Source organism: Pectinophora gossypiella, chromosome 11 (assembly GCF_024362695.1).
Source record: "Pectinophora gossypiella chromosome 11, ilPecGoss1.1, whole genome shotgun sequence".
NCBI classification, from domain to species: Eukaryota; Metazoa; Arthropoda; class Insecta; order Lepidoptera; family Gelechiidae; genus Pectinophora; species Pectinophora gossypiella.
This window is the reverse complement of record NC_065414.1, coordinates 1,402,907-1,416,054: the sequence shown is the minus strand read 5'-3', so window position 1 is coordinate 1,416,054 and position 13,148 is coordinate 1,402,907. Positions and strand designations below refer to the sequence as shown.

At 36.7% G+C, this 13,148-nt stretch overlaps 1 protein-coding gene across 1 annotated transcript; it reads left to right on the top strand.

Moving 5' to 3' along the window:
• Positions 1-2,501: 2,501 nt before the first annotated feature.
• Positions 2,502-10,123, top strand: LOC126370718 (zinc transporter ZIP3). Its single transcript, XM_050015741.1, has 4 exons — positions 2,502-3,571; positions 6,213-6,419; positions 9,281-9,437; positions 9,778-10,123. The coding sequence occupies exons 1-4, from the start codon at positions 2,990-2,992 to the stop codon at positions 9,792-9,794; spliced, it is 963 nt and encodes a 320-aa protein (XP_049871698.1). The 5' UTR covers positions 2,502-2,989; the 3' UTR covers positions 9,795-10,123.
• The last annotated feature ends 3,025 nt before the right edge of the window (positions 10,124-13,148 follow it).

The window sequence follows — 13,148 nt, the reverse complement described above, 5'->3', positions numbered from 1 at the left end:
ATCACCTACGAAACGCATACGAATCTCGAATCTCGGGAATGTGGGTTTCCTTACGATGTTTTTCATATGAATTCTAAAACAAATCCGAAAATCAGTGGTACAGGTGTAGGCCCGTGCTAGGATTCGAAACTGTGACTTCACACAACCATGGTTACCACAGCTTCAAGAGTGTAATGTCAATAATCTTCTCCTATCGTGTGGGTTGTGAGGTGGAGTACCAACCTCATCAACCAAGTATCAAGGTTACTATTGAGCCGCCAAAGGCCCCTGACATGGTTCATGTAACGACTACATACTTACATCAGTAAGTAGTAACCGGGACCAACGGCTTAACGTGCCTTCCGAAGCACGGGTCATCTTACTTTCGGAAAATCAGGTGATCAACCTGTAATGTCCTAACCAAACTAGGGAGCACAGAGTATTTTTTGTGAAATGTCCCCAACGGGAATCGAACACAGGACCTCCAGATCGTGACCCCAATGCACAATCACTGGACCACGGAGGTCGTTAATAATGTTTGATATACTTACAAAAAACAAAAACTCGGGAATCCCTGAAGTGTAAGCTTATGTGTGACAATGATAATAAATATACGAGTAGATACATTGTCGCGCGCATTGATTCAACATGTGACTAATCACTCCGGCTTACTTTAAAATTAGGAAACATTAATTCAATTATCATTACTAAAAGTACGTGCTTTTATTTATTTCTTAATTTCCTTCTTTCTTTTTATTTTTTTATATTATGATGTCCAAGTACTAATTATAATTAAAAAATAATATTACTTGACGATTAACAGCTATAGGCTCGTCTCTTACATGGAACTTAAACATAGCTGGCGAGAAGTGATTATATTAATTAATTCTGCTATACATCTCTGCCTACTCCTTCGGGGATAATGGCGTGATACTGTGTTATGTCATTATTATATTGTTATAGTACGTAGGCGTTACATGAGTCATGTCAGGGGCCTATGGCGGCTTAATACTAACACCAGGGTTGATGAGGTTAGTAATCCACCACACGATAGAAGATGTTACAATATTACTTACTTGAGATGACTAAGAAGTAAGGGAAATACTTACTTATTTTCCAAGCTGTTTATTTTATCCCGGACAAAATTGATGTCATAGAAAAGAAGAAAAAAAAGGAGCAGAGAGTGTGTTAGAAGGGGAAGACCAAGAAGAGCTTAAATGGAAAAGATTAAAGAAAAGGTGAACGTCGTGTCGTATAAGGAAGCGAAAGAATTGGCATTTGATAGACAAGAGTGGAGAATGCTACACCGAACAAGAGCGTGGCTCGTAAATTAATGATGATGTGAGAAGGTGAGTTATACGATTTCCGATGTCTTTCTTTGATCCTAACTTTTACTCCAACGAACGAATAACCATTTAGGTACCTAGGTATCAGATTTTTGTTTCAATTTCCTTAAACGACTCGTCATAATTTTGGAATGTAAAGGAAAAGCAGAGAATAAAATGGGCAGAACTTGTAATGAATGTCAAAATTTTTGCTCAAAAGGTCATTCTTAAAGCCTCTCTAATCGACCTCTAAAGTCGACTAATTCTTTCAAATATTATCCTCTCAGACGACGCCTTGAGCTGAGGTTCGTAGATATTCCACAGCTTCCCGAACGCTGCCCATCCGAGTCGGATCCGACGAGAGTTATTAACAGTTAAGACTGTAGACATGCCGTAAGCGTGGCCAATTATTGGTCAGCAAAAATTTAGCTTCGATCGCCATCGACTCGCAAAGAAGAAGTTAAGACTAAATATAAACCAGATTTAAAATAATAACTCACGCTATAGAAGAAGTCGACGGATTTTAATGAAAATAATTACCATGTCTGAGAATAAAAACTAGAAATAGGTGGCAACACTGTTCATTGTTCCTAAATTTTGTCAGTTCTCCATACTGTCCAGCAAATCCGTGATAAATTGCTATGAAATGTGGAGCAACGTGAAGTGTATCCCTAATGAAGGATGAGTTACGAAAAAGAAAAGCAGCCATCATTTGGAAAATTTCCCATCTTTAGGGAATAATGTTATAACACTATGAGTTTGTTGTTAAACGCTGCTTGTCACCAACTGGGCACCCTCAGGCCTGTTGTCTTAAACGTTGTACCGGGTGAGAGCCCTCAGCGTTTCCCATTTGTCCTGCCAAGTAGCTAATGCCATTTGTGGCAAATATACAATGAATCACGTCCAAAAAAAATATCTACTGCACATTACGATCGATCTGTAATCATTCGAAGTACCAATCGACATAAAATGTTTTTTTTTATTAACCAATCAACTTTGAACTTTCACCTCTAATCGAGTTCTTTACAATCAAATGTTCTCATGGGTCTTGTAACAATGGTTAATTCTTACAAGGTTATTTTTCAAATTAACGAAGATGATGAAAATGAACCTTGTGTGGTTCAGATAAGAACGATAGATAGTTTCTTGACATAATGTGCGTAGTAAATAAAGAGGGTGAGCTGATAAATGTGATTGCGATTCATATGTCGCTGCACCGTCGAAGCGGACGGTCGTGTGTTAATAAAATTTAAAAAAAAACGGTATCTATACATAAATAAATAGTGAAGTGTGTGAAATTGATAAGGAAGGAATACATTTTATTGATAAATTAAGGATAAATGTTACAGTTCTATGTGAACGCTTGCGCATTGCAGTGTTGTACATTTCGATTTACCGTTTTTCGGATTCGAAAATATTTTATCAATGGATAAACTAGGATAAATGACATAAATCTTAAACTATAAACAAATAACTTTACTTTGACAAAATATTTATAAAAATATTAAGTACCGTCTTTTCTTTATTTTTATAAAAATAAACCTATTTTATTTATAACATTAACATTTATTGTTAAATAAATATTGACGACGGACTGGCTGATTATAACACCTAAACAGCGAAAGGAAATCCAGATAAGTTATATTTAGAACACGAAGCGATAGTCGCTTGTTTTTAATTTCAAAATGGACGCCACGACACCGGAAACTCCCGCTCTGGCCATGAACCCTACGACAGCAAAAGCCATAGCCATGTTGGCTTTAGGCCTTGGAAGTTTTGTGACTGGAATGCTCCCAGCATGCGTCTCAGAGGGGACTAGACAGAGACATCCTCTATTCATCTCCTCTCTTCTCTGCTTCGGCGCCGGCGTTCTTCTCTCTACTTCTCTAGTCCACATGCTTCCTGAAGCTAGAGAGAAGCTTCCAGAATATTCAGAACTTACGCTATGCCTTGGGTTCTTCATAGTCTACTTGGTTGACGAAATAGTTCATTTCTTCTATGGAGGGGGGGAAGGACATCACCATAATTCTAATGGACCTAGAAGGAACTATGGAAGCGTGGAAAGGACTAACTTAGTGGCTTCAAACTTGGATGTGAGGGAAGGAGAGAGGTGCTGTGGTGACGCAGACAACCCCAGAATGTGCCATGTCAGTCATACAGAGCCTTGCAACAAAAGCTCTTCAGGAATAATCGGGCTTTTGTGTGCCTTGTTCGTGCACAGTTATTTGGAAGGCCTCGCTATTGGTCTGCAAGAAAGCGCTTCCCAAGTAAGTTACCTTTTTAAATATTTACTCTCAAACTCAGAAACATAATGTATCCAGTGGGTAACATAGTTAAACTATGAATTATCAATATTAATCCAGAATTAAGTGCAAATGCTGTGCACATTTGTAAATTGGTCACTAGATCAAGTCATTAGATGTTTTAAAATTTATATGTAAGTAATGTGCTTGTATTGTTGATGGGCCTATAAAAAAATATTTTTTAATATAAGTACATAATATATTTTTATAGAACGTATCATGCGTTTAACTACAGTAGCTTCTCAACCAAAGAACTGCGAGAAACTTTTTCATGGGGATCGTGAGATGGGTTACCAAATCCAGCAACTCTGGTGTCAGGGTTATAATTGAGCCTCCAAAGGTCCCTGACATCTCATGTAGCCACCACGTACTTGCGTCAGAAGAAGCAACCGGGACCAATGGATTGACGTGCCTTCCGAAGCACGGATCAACTTACTTTCGTACAATCGGGTGATCGTCCTAAACAAATAATAGGTAGGTAATGTTCTAAACAATTCTGATCTTATTGTTCACGAAAAACTGTGATTATGTCCCCTCAGGGATTCGAACGTAAGTACCTTGGATCGTGTGCTTACCACTCAACCACTTGCCCACGGAGATATCTACTTATACTACAAGTACCTTTATACATACAGTTCATGTTTGTCCTACTACGTACTTAGTTCAGCATAGGATGGAAAGTTTTGTTAATGATAAATCGCGAACAGAATACCTCCTGTGTTACCTAAGTATAATAATGGGTTAGGGCCTGTTCACACTAGCGATTTCACGGCGAGGCGAGATCGCGCCGTTGTCACCGTCACGGGCTTTCTTCATTTACAAAATGTAAAAAAATAATCGCGGCGAAATTGCGGCGTGCTCGCTGCGAGCACACAGCGATATGGCGTGTGGTGGCGATGTGGCCGTGTGTACGTCGCGATCTCACGTGGCCGTGAAATCTCTGAAAAATCGTCGGACAAATCGCTAGTATGAACAGGCCCTTATATCATTTGATCAAGATATTTGTTCATATTATTTTATCACAGTTCGCGATCTATTAACATCATTAGATAGGAAATACCACCTTATTGTTACAAAGTATTCCAAATAAGGTTGAATACAAATTATATTTACGACAATGAGTAGTGATTTACATTATCAAGCGCATGACCTACATTGTGCGATTATAACGAGTTTTGATAATCAAATAAGGACTGATAAGAGTAACGAATTGTACTCAATGCGACACAGTCGTTATAAAACAATAGTGTTGGGAAAATAGGTAGATAGATTTGTCGATTCTTCTTCTTCTATCGTGTGGGTTGTGAGGTGAATTACCAACCCCATCAACCCTGGTGTCAGGGTTACTATTGAACCGCCAAAGGCCATGTAACAACTACTAACATTCATCAGTAAGTAGTAACCGGGACCAACGGCTTAACGTGTCTTCCGGAACACGGATCATCTTACTTTCGGACAATCGGGTAATCAGCCTGCAATGTCCTAACCAAACTAGGGATCACACAGTGATTTTTGTGATAATGTCCCCACCGGGATACGAGCCTGGGACCTCCGAATCGTGAGTCCAACGCTCAACCACTGGGCCACGGAGGCCCCTGATCATTAGTCATTACTTAACGTGCCGTCCGAAGTACATAATCGTCTTACTTTTACGGGCTATTAGGTGATTCAACCCGCAATGTTATACCAAAATAAAAGAATGTCTTAGAAAATGATTTTCGACATTGATCAAATCGGGTTGATGGGGTTGGTATTCCACCTCACAACCTACATGACAGAAGAAGATAATTTAAACACAGTTTATCGATAAAAATATCGTTGGTCTGGCAACGCTACAATACCTTATCAGTCACATGTCTGTTTATTGATAAGTTTATAGCAGGATACGATTGCATAGACAAAGTATTTATTTGTGTAATCAGCTGATAAAATATATATTAAAATAAATTACCTATACTTACTGCCGCCCGCGACTTCGTCTGCTTTTGACCGATATTTCGATATTTTTAACCGACTTCAAAAAAGAAGGGGGTTATTATCAATAACAAAAAATAATAATTATAAAATATAAAATAAAATTATGAAATAATAAAAATGAAATATAAGTATAGTATATAGTGTAGTGTAGTATATACATATATATATATACTTATATATATTGTTATAATAAAGAATTTTATTTATCTATCTATAGGTGGTGAGCCGTAGTTTTATTAAGTAGTAGGTTAGTTTCTTCATCACAAATAATTCTTCTCAATCACAAATAAAGCTTCTTTTCCCCGGCTGTACAGGTTGTGAGAAGCTGCAGTAGTTTTAGGCGGATGAGACGTTCGTTATGTAAAAATTGACGATTCAAAGTGTAACTATGTTACCTACTGAATAAAGACATTTTTGAATTTGAATTTACTCTTAATTGCTTAGTAATACTTATTAGTTTCTACCAACCATGGTAAAACGCCCACCCGAATGTCCGAAAGTAAATAATAAAGTTTATTCAGGTAAAACCTTCAACACACATATACATTTACAACATTAAAATATACACACATATATTTAGTTGTAAAACTTTAGAAAGATATTTTTGAATTTTGAATTTGAATTCCAGGTCTTACTCCTCCTAGGAGCGGTAGCGTCGCACAAGTACGTGGTGGGGTTCTGCTTGGGCGCTGAGCTGTGTTGTTCCAGTACTCTCTGCGCCCACATAGTCAGCGTGGCACTGTTTGCTGGCGGCTCCGTGGCTGGTATAGCCACCGGAGCCGGCCTCGAGACGGTAGCCAGTTTGAAGGATTCCATCGCTGTTCCTATCATGCAGGTGAGATATACTCTTAGACCTCTCAGTAGATCACCATATTTTTCATGTCCCAGTCTTTCCATGCAATAGAATACGTAGGTAATCGTCCACAACCAAACCTTAGGAGTAACTCCGTCCGGACGACATTATTTAATTAGCAATTGACATATTCACCAAATTGAAACAAAATTTACAATAGTAATGGCTCCAAAGACCCGAAGTGCGACTGAAAATTACCAATTAACGATCGTTGTGGCAAATTTTGAAAAATGTATAGAGCGAATGCAGAGGAAACTGGATGATTGCTACGACATAATCATCCAGCAGGCGCAGTCATTGAAGGCACAGGATGAGTTACTGTCTAGTCATACTGTAATACTTCATGAAGTACGCAATATTGCTAACATACAGATATACCAAGAAATTTTTAATTTTTACATGTCAGAGAATTAGTCACAGATTACAGGAAAAGTATTTCGATATACGGGGTGTAAGTGACATCGTAACGAATACTGAGGGGGATGATTCAGACCATGATTCTGAGTTGATATCAAGTGGAATTTTCCGTCGCAAAATTCATGATTTTTTTTAGTTTTTTTAAATTATTTTCAATTCTATACTTTTACGATGAAAAATTCCACTTGATACTAACTCAAAATAATCAGCTGTTTCATCCCCCTCAGTATTCGTTACGATGTCACTTACACCCCGCACAAGTACATACGGTACCCATACAAGTAGGTATGGGTGTTAGTGACACCGTAACAAATACTGAGGGGGATGATTCAGACCATGATTCTGAGTTGATATCAAGTGGAATTTTCCGTCGGAAAATTCATGAAAATTTTTGTTTTTCTTTTTATTATTTTCTGTTCCATACTTTTGCGACGGGAAATTCTACTTCATATCATCTCAGGATCATGGTCTCAATCATCCCTCAATGTTTTCGTTACGACGTCACTAACACCCTGTATTTATTTCGTAGGTGACTCTTCGCCCCGCGCCAATTCGTACCGGCGTCGAGATAGATTTACCTCACCCCCTCCGGGTCTTACTTTAGTCTAAAAACAGTCTAGAATTTAAGCTTTTGCCCCTCATTTCCAGATTGCTACGCCTTCACGATTATGCTTTTTATTTCCCTAACATTTTTTAATGCCTAGTTTAATGAAATACACTACCCCGGACACTTCATACAAAACACCTCATCTTACACAGACACTACACATTAGCGTTATTGTAGACGCGCATCTGTGTGTGTGACATCTGATGTCATACGATTCAAGACTAAACTATGTTCGAAGGGGGGTGAGGTAAACCTAGCTCAGCCGCTGGTGGGGAACGGAGAGTTGCCGTTTTACACGTAGTATACCTTATTCTATGAAATTACACTAACTTAGATATTCTTCTGCTGCTTATATGAGCAAGCCTTGTAAGTATTTATCATGGTCTTTAGAATTACATTTTAAAATTTAACGTTGATAAAATACCAGGAAGGCGCAATATCGATTAAATAATATCTGATAATGCGGAAATACAGTTAACGTAACCTTGAGTAGGTAACGAAAGTGTTTGATCAGTTGCGATAAGGGGACTAAATCGTTATGTTGTTAGTATTTGCAATAGCCGCTTGTTAAGGTAGAATAATTTCAAAATAGTAGCGATTCTTGCAAACACAAACTTAACACAAGCTCACTACTATATCCCAAGTGGGGATTCTCTCTCTCTCTCTATTTAAGAGCTGCGCTCTTGTCGGTGGAGTAACCGCCATTCCTCTCTTCTTCCCGCCAAAACCTTCACCTCCCGATACGACACGACCTGCACCTTCTCTTTTATTTGTTTCATAAATGTTATCCTAGGTCTACCCCTTCCTCTCTTCCCTTCAATTTTTCCTTCTATAATGTTTGTTATAAATGTATCGTGTCGTATCAGGTGGCCAATCATATTTCCTCTCCGGTTCTCTATAGTCTTCAATATGGTTCTCTTTTCTTCAACTCTTTCCAGCACTTTTTCATTTGACACCATTTCAGTCCAGCTTATACCCTCCATCCTTCGCCAACACCACATCTCAAACGCTTCCAACCTCTCTCTGTCTCTCTGTGTCATAGTCCACGTTTCACTTCCATAGAGTGCAATGCTCCAAATATATGATTTAATAAACCGTTTCCTTATTTTTAATGATATGTTTTTGGTTTTCAAAATGTATTTTTTCCTGTTAAATGCTTGGGGATTACAAAGTATTTTTTGTGATATTTCCCCACCTGGATTCGAACCCGGGACCTCCGGACCGTGAGTCCAATGCTCAACCACCTATTTAGTTGTTTTTAGTTAATATGTATTATTATTATATTCAGTATTTATTAATATAATAATATATTATGTACGTATTTAGTATTCATTATATTAACTTTAGTTTAACTTTTAGGTATTTATTTTTTGTTGCAACATCCCGCATCCAAGTTGTTTGTAAATGTTTGTTTACTTTTGGTGTTTGCCTAGAAGAAAATGCTCTAGAGCAATAAGGCTACCCAAATTGTACTGTATTCATGAGTTATGTCTGATTGTTGTAGTTTAGTTCTGTGCAATAAAGTATAATTTGATTTGATTTGTTGTTCTTTTCTGAACGAAAGCTCACTCTATCATATAGTCAGAAGTACATCCATCGTAAGATGATCTAAGTACCCTCACCTTATAGACCAACGCGTCGTAACGTGATGTGGTCTGTTAGACCAACGTAATAGATGGTGAGCCGTATTTCCATCATAATAGTCAAGCAAACCAACTGTGTTAGTGAAAACTGCACACTGCGCTGTGTCACTGAAAGTGAAACTGCTGTCATTTTCTTAGAAATAACCAAATAAAAACAAAAACCACTTTATTTTCAGGCATTAGCAGCGGGTACTCTTTTATACGTGACAGTAAGTGAAGTTCTACCCCGCGAGCGCGCGCGCTGGCATGAACGCAGGCGCAGTGCAGGCGTGACGCAGTTCCTGTCTGTGGGTCTCGGATTTATTGCCATGTATCTCAGCACGAAGTATCTTGGTAAGTTCTAAAACATCTCTTTTCTTCTAACGAAGGTTGTCTGAAAGATCGCATTTAGTGGTACGACCGCCTTTGCCTTAAGTCAATAGTTGTGCGACATACTTAAATTATAAATTGACGAAGGCAATTTAGCACTATTATCAACTATAATATTAAATTCTATACTTACTATTATAAATTTCGACATTAAAAGAAATTTTAAGAGTTGGACCAAAAGACTTTGTACCAAAGTCAAAAAAACAAAAACTATAATTTTCATGTTGTCTATGTCAGTTTAGTACTTCTACTCGATAACAGATGGCGTTATACACAAAAACTAATTTTGAATTTTCTTTTTCAGATCATGATGCGGATTAAATTAAATTATTATAATTAATAATGTAGTTAAATTATAAGTTACTTTTTACTATTGAAAAAATATTATTATACTTAATAGGAAACAAATTGATTTTGTGACTTTTGACTATTACCTGCCTAGTTGCAGAGAATTTATTAGAAAACTACTTTACTGTCTAGGTAAAAGACTGACAATTAATTGAAAAAATAAGTTGTTAATAACTTTTAAGTTTGATTTACTATGATGTCGTATTATGGAATTTGAAAATTGGATTAGAATTTGGAATTTGAAATTAGGAATTTGAATGTAATCATAAGAATAAGGACAATAAAACAATTTTTCTGTTTAAGATTTTTATTTTATATTTAATATTGTGTTTTGATGTCAACAATTTGTATTATTGTTTAACATTATTAATGTGTATTTTAAATATATTTATATTGGAAGTCGTGTTGGTTTTGGAGTAGGAAAACTTATAAGAAGAATTTTATAAGTACAAACAGATTTTGAAACTAAAAGGCCAGTGACTACCTTGCTGCGCTTATAATAATTACATTATTACAACTGTTCAATAAATTCATTAATTTGCTTAGAATAATAATTCTATGGCACGTAGAGGACTTAGTTTAAAAAAGAAAAATTTATTATTTTTGAAACAATCTACGTGAAGGGAATATCAAGTAAGTCGTAGTTGCGTAGTTTCGCTACTAGACAATAGATGGCGCTAAAAGATTTAAAAATGAGTTTAAAAATATCAAGAAATGGCGTGAACCGTTTAAAATAATATCTAAATGCACAAAATAATCTCAGTCCACATTCCTATTTGCGTTATTTACAACGATAATGTTTTACAAAAGCGACTTCTACATAAACTAACATTCATAATAATCGGAATACCTCGTATTAAACAGTACATATAAATAAATGAAAATTAATCCTTAATAATAGCTAACTAAAATTTAAATACAATAAAAGTATTAAAAAATAGAAAATAATACAGATCTTTGACTCGACACTTATGGCTAATAAGTAAGTACTGTTAAAAATAATAACAAAAAAATTACAAAATGTTAACTTTGAATAAATATCCTTAATTTTAAAGGGAAAGAGAGCATTAAAATCAGTGGAACGAATTCGGCGAGACCTCACTACGTGTGACGATAGAAAGTGCAGTGTAGTCTTCCTCAACAATAACAACTAGATAGCGACTGTTTAAACACTACAAAAATATGTTTTTTTTTCGTAATACTAGATTACATTTTTCATTTAAAATTCCTACAATGTTAAAAAATAAAAATAGCTAGATTTTTTCGATGTTACAAAATTAATGTTACGAATTTTATAAGCCAACGAAAGTACAGTTTCGATACAATCAAATGTGAGAATTTATTAAAGTGTCTATAGGTACCTACGTAATTTCTCTGGCACATTTTTGTAACAATTGAGGAACATAACTGCCGAAACCAAAGAATACCAAAGATATTCTACTAAAAGTAACAATTGTAAAGATATTTGCATAAATATGCGACCCATAATTTGTAGCCTCACAGTTTAGAAACAATGCATTAGGTTCTGAATTTAATGAAGAGATACTTTGAAAAATCTTTTAATTCCCAGGATCGTTATCTAGTTGTAGTATTGTTGATCGAAGGGTGTAATAGTAATCACAGACTGCATCTACCTAGCTTACAGTAACGGACGCGGCGTAGTGACGTCATAGAAATACGAGCTATACCTCGATCACATTCGGTAACTATTATAGAATACGAATTTGGCACGCATTTTATTTTCTAACATTTGAGTTTGAAGCGCAACACACGTGGCGCTATGGGAAATCTTTACGATTACTCAAAATCAATCTAAAAATCATCCCACAATTATAAATTGACTAAAATCTGATTCCGACTGTGATTCATGAGTAAAATTTTAACTTAAAATTTTAAAATGTACAACTTAATTGTGATTATTATCATTTTTACCGACTTCAAAAAAGGAGGAGGTTCTCAATTCGACCGTATATTTTTTTTTTTTTTTTTTTTTTTTTATGTTTGTTCGGGCATATCTTCGTCGTATATGAACCGATTTTGATAATTCTTTTTTTGTTTGAAAGGAGATATACCCAAGGGGGTCCCATGTCAAGGAAGTCAGGATCTGATGATGGAAGACCAGAGAAATCGAGGGGAATTTTCAAAAATCGTAGGAGCGACTAGTGCGTTTGTAAAGTCATATTGATCGGATCGATCTTTAGGCTTCAGGAAAACTTCCCGACCTTCGAAAACTGGTCAGCATCAGGGAGATACCCTATGGCCTGGCAAAACTATACAACCTGGAGCAATTTTTCTTTCACGAAACGTATTTAAATCTTGATCAAATTCAATCGCCGGTGCAAAAAAACAAAATGGCGGAAAAAAAAGATGGCCGCCATACAAAATTTTGTCGATTTTGGAAGAAGCCCGTTTGGGTAAAAATAATGTATGGGGCGCTTACTCAAAACGTCATGTAGAGTACGGAAATACTTTCTGGTCACCAAAAACTGCTCCGCATCAGAGAGATACTCTACGGCCTGGCAAAACTATCGCACGTGAACCAATATTTCTTTCAGAGCACTTATTTAAATCTTGGTCAAATTCCATAGCGCGTAAAAAAAAACAAAATGGCGGAAAAACAAGATGGCCGCCATACACAATTTTGTTTTTTCAGAAAATGTCTCGGGATATAAAATATATATCGGGGTTGTGATCGGATCGTCATGTTAAGTATGGAAATACTTCCCGATTTTCGAAAACTGCTCCGCATCAGGGTGACACCCTACGGCCTGGCGAAACTATCACACCTGAACCAATTTTTCTTTCACGAAACCTATTTAAATCTTGGTCGAATTTAATGGCCGGTGAAAAAAATACAAAATGGCGAAAAAACAAGATGGCCGCCATACAAAATTTTGTTTTTCCAGAAAATGTCTTGGGGGTAAAAATGATGTATAGGGGTGTGATCGGAACGTCATCTTTGAAAACTGCTCCCAATCAGGGAGACATCCTACGGTCTGGCAAACCTATTGCACCTGGATTTTGTTTGTTTCCACGACACCCATTTAAATCTTGGTCAAATTCTGTCGCCGGTGAAAAAAAACAAAATGGCGGAAAAACAAGATGGCCGCCATACGAAGAGGGACAGTTTCGAATAAACAGGACACGCGAGCTGCTTTAGCAGCGAGCGAACCACGCGAAATCTACTGTATCTATATGTATGCGTGAGTGTGTATGATAGCAGCTTCCACTGACAACCACATGTGTGTATGTACACATACACATGTGTGTGTGTGTGTGTGCGTGTGTCTGTGTACGTGCGCGTGTGCTCGTGTGCGTTAGCGCGTG

What these genes read in the sequence shown, in the direction of transcription:
- LOC126370718 (XM_050015741.1), top strand. Translation starts at nt 2,990, where the DNA reads ATGGACGCCACGACACCGGAAACTCCCGCTCTGGCCATGAACCCTACG. An exon ending in TGCAAGAAAGCGCTTCCCAA is followed by an intron (nt 3,572 to 6,212) that starts GTAAGTTACCTT and finishes TTTGAATTCCAG; the next exon opens with GTCTTACTCCTCCTAGGAGC. An exon ending in TCGCTGTTCCTATCATGCAG is followed by an intron (nt 6,420 to 9,280) that starts GTGAGATATACT and finishes CTTTATTTTCAG; the next exon opens with GCATTAGCAGCGGGTACTCT.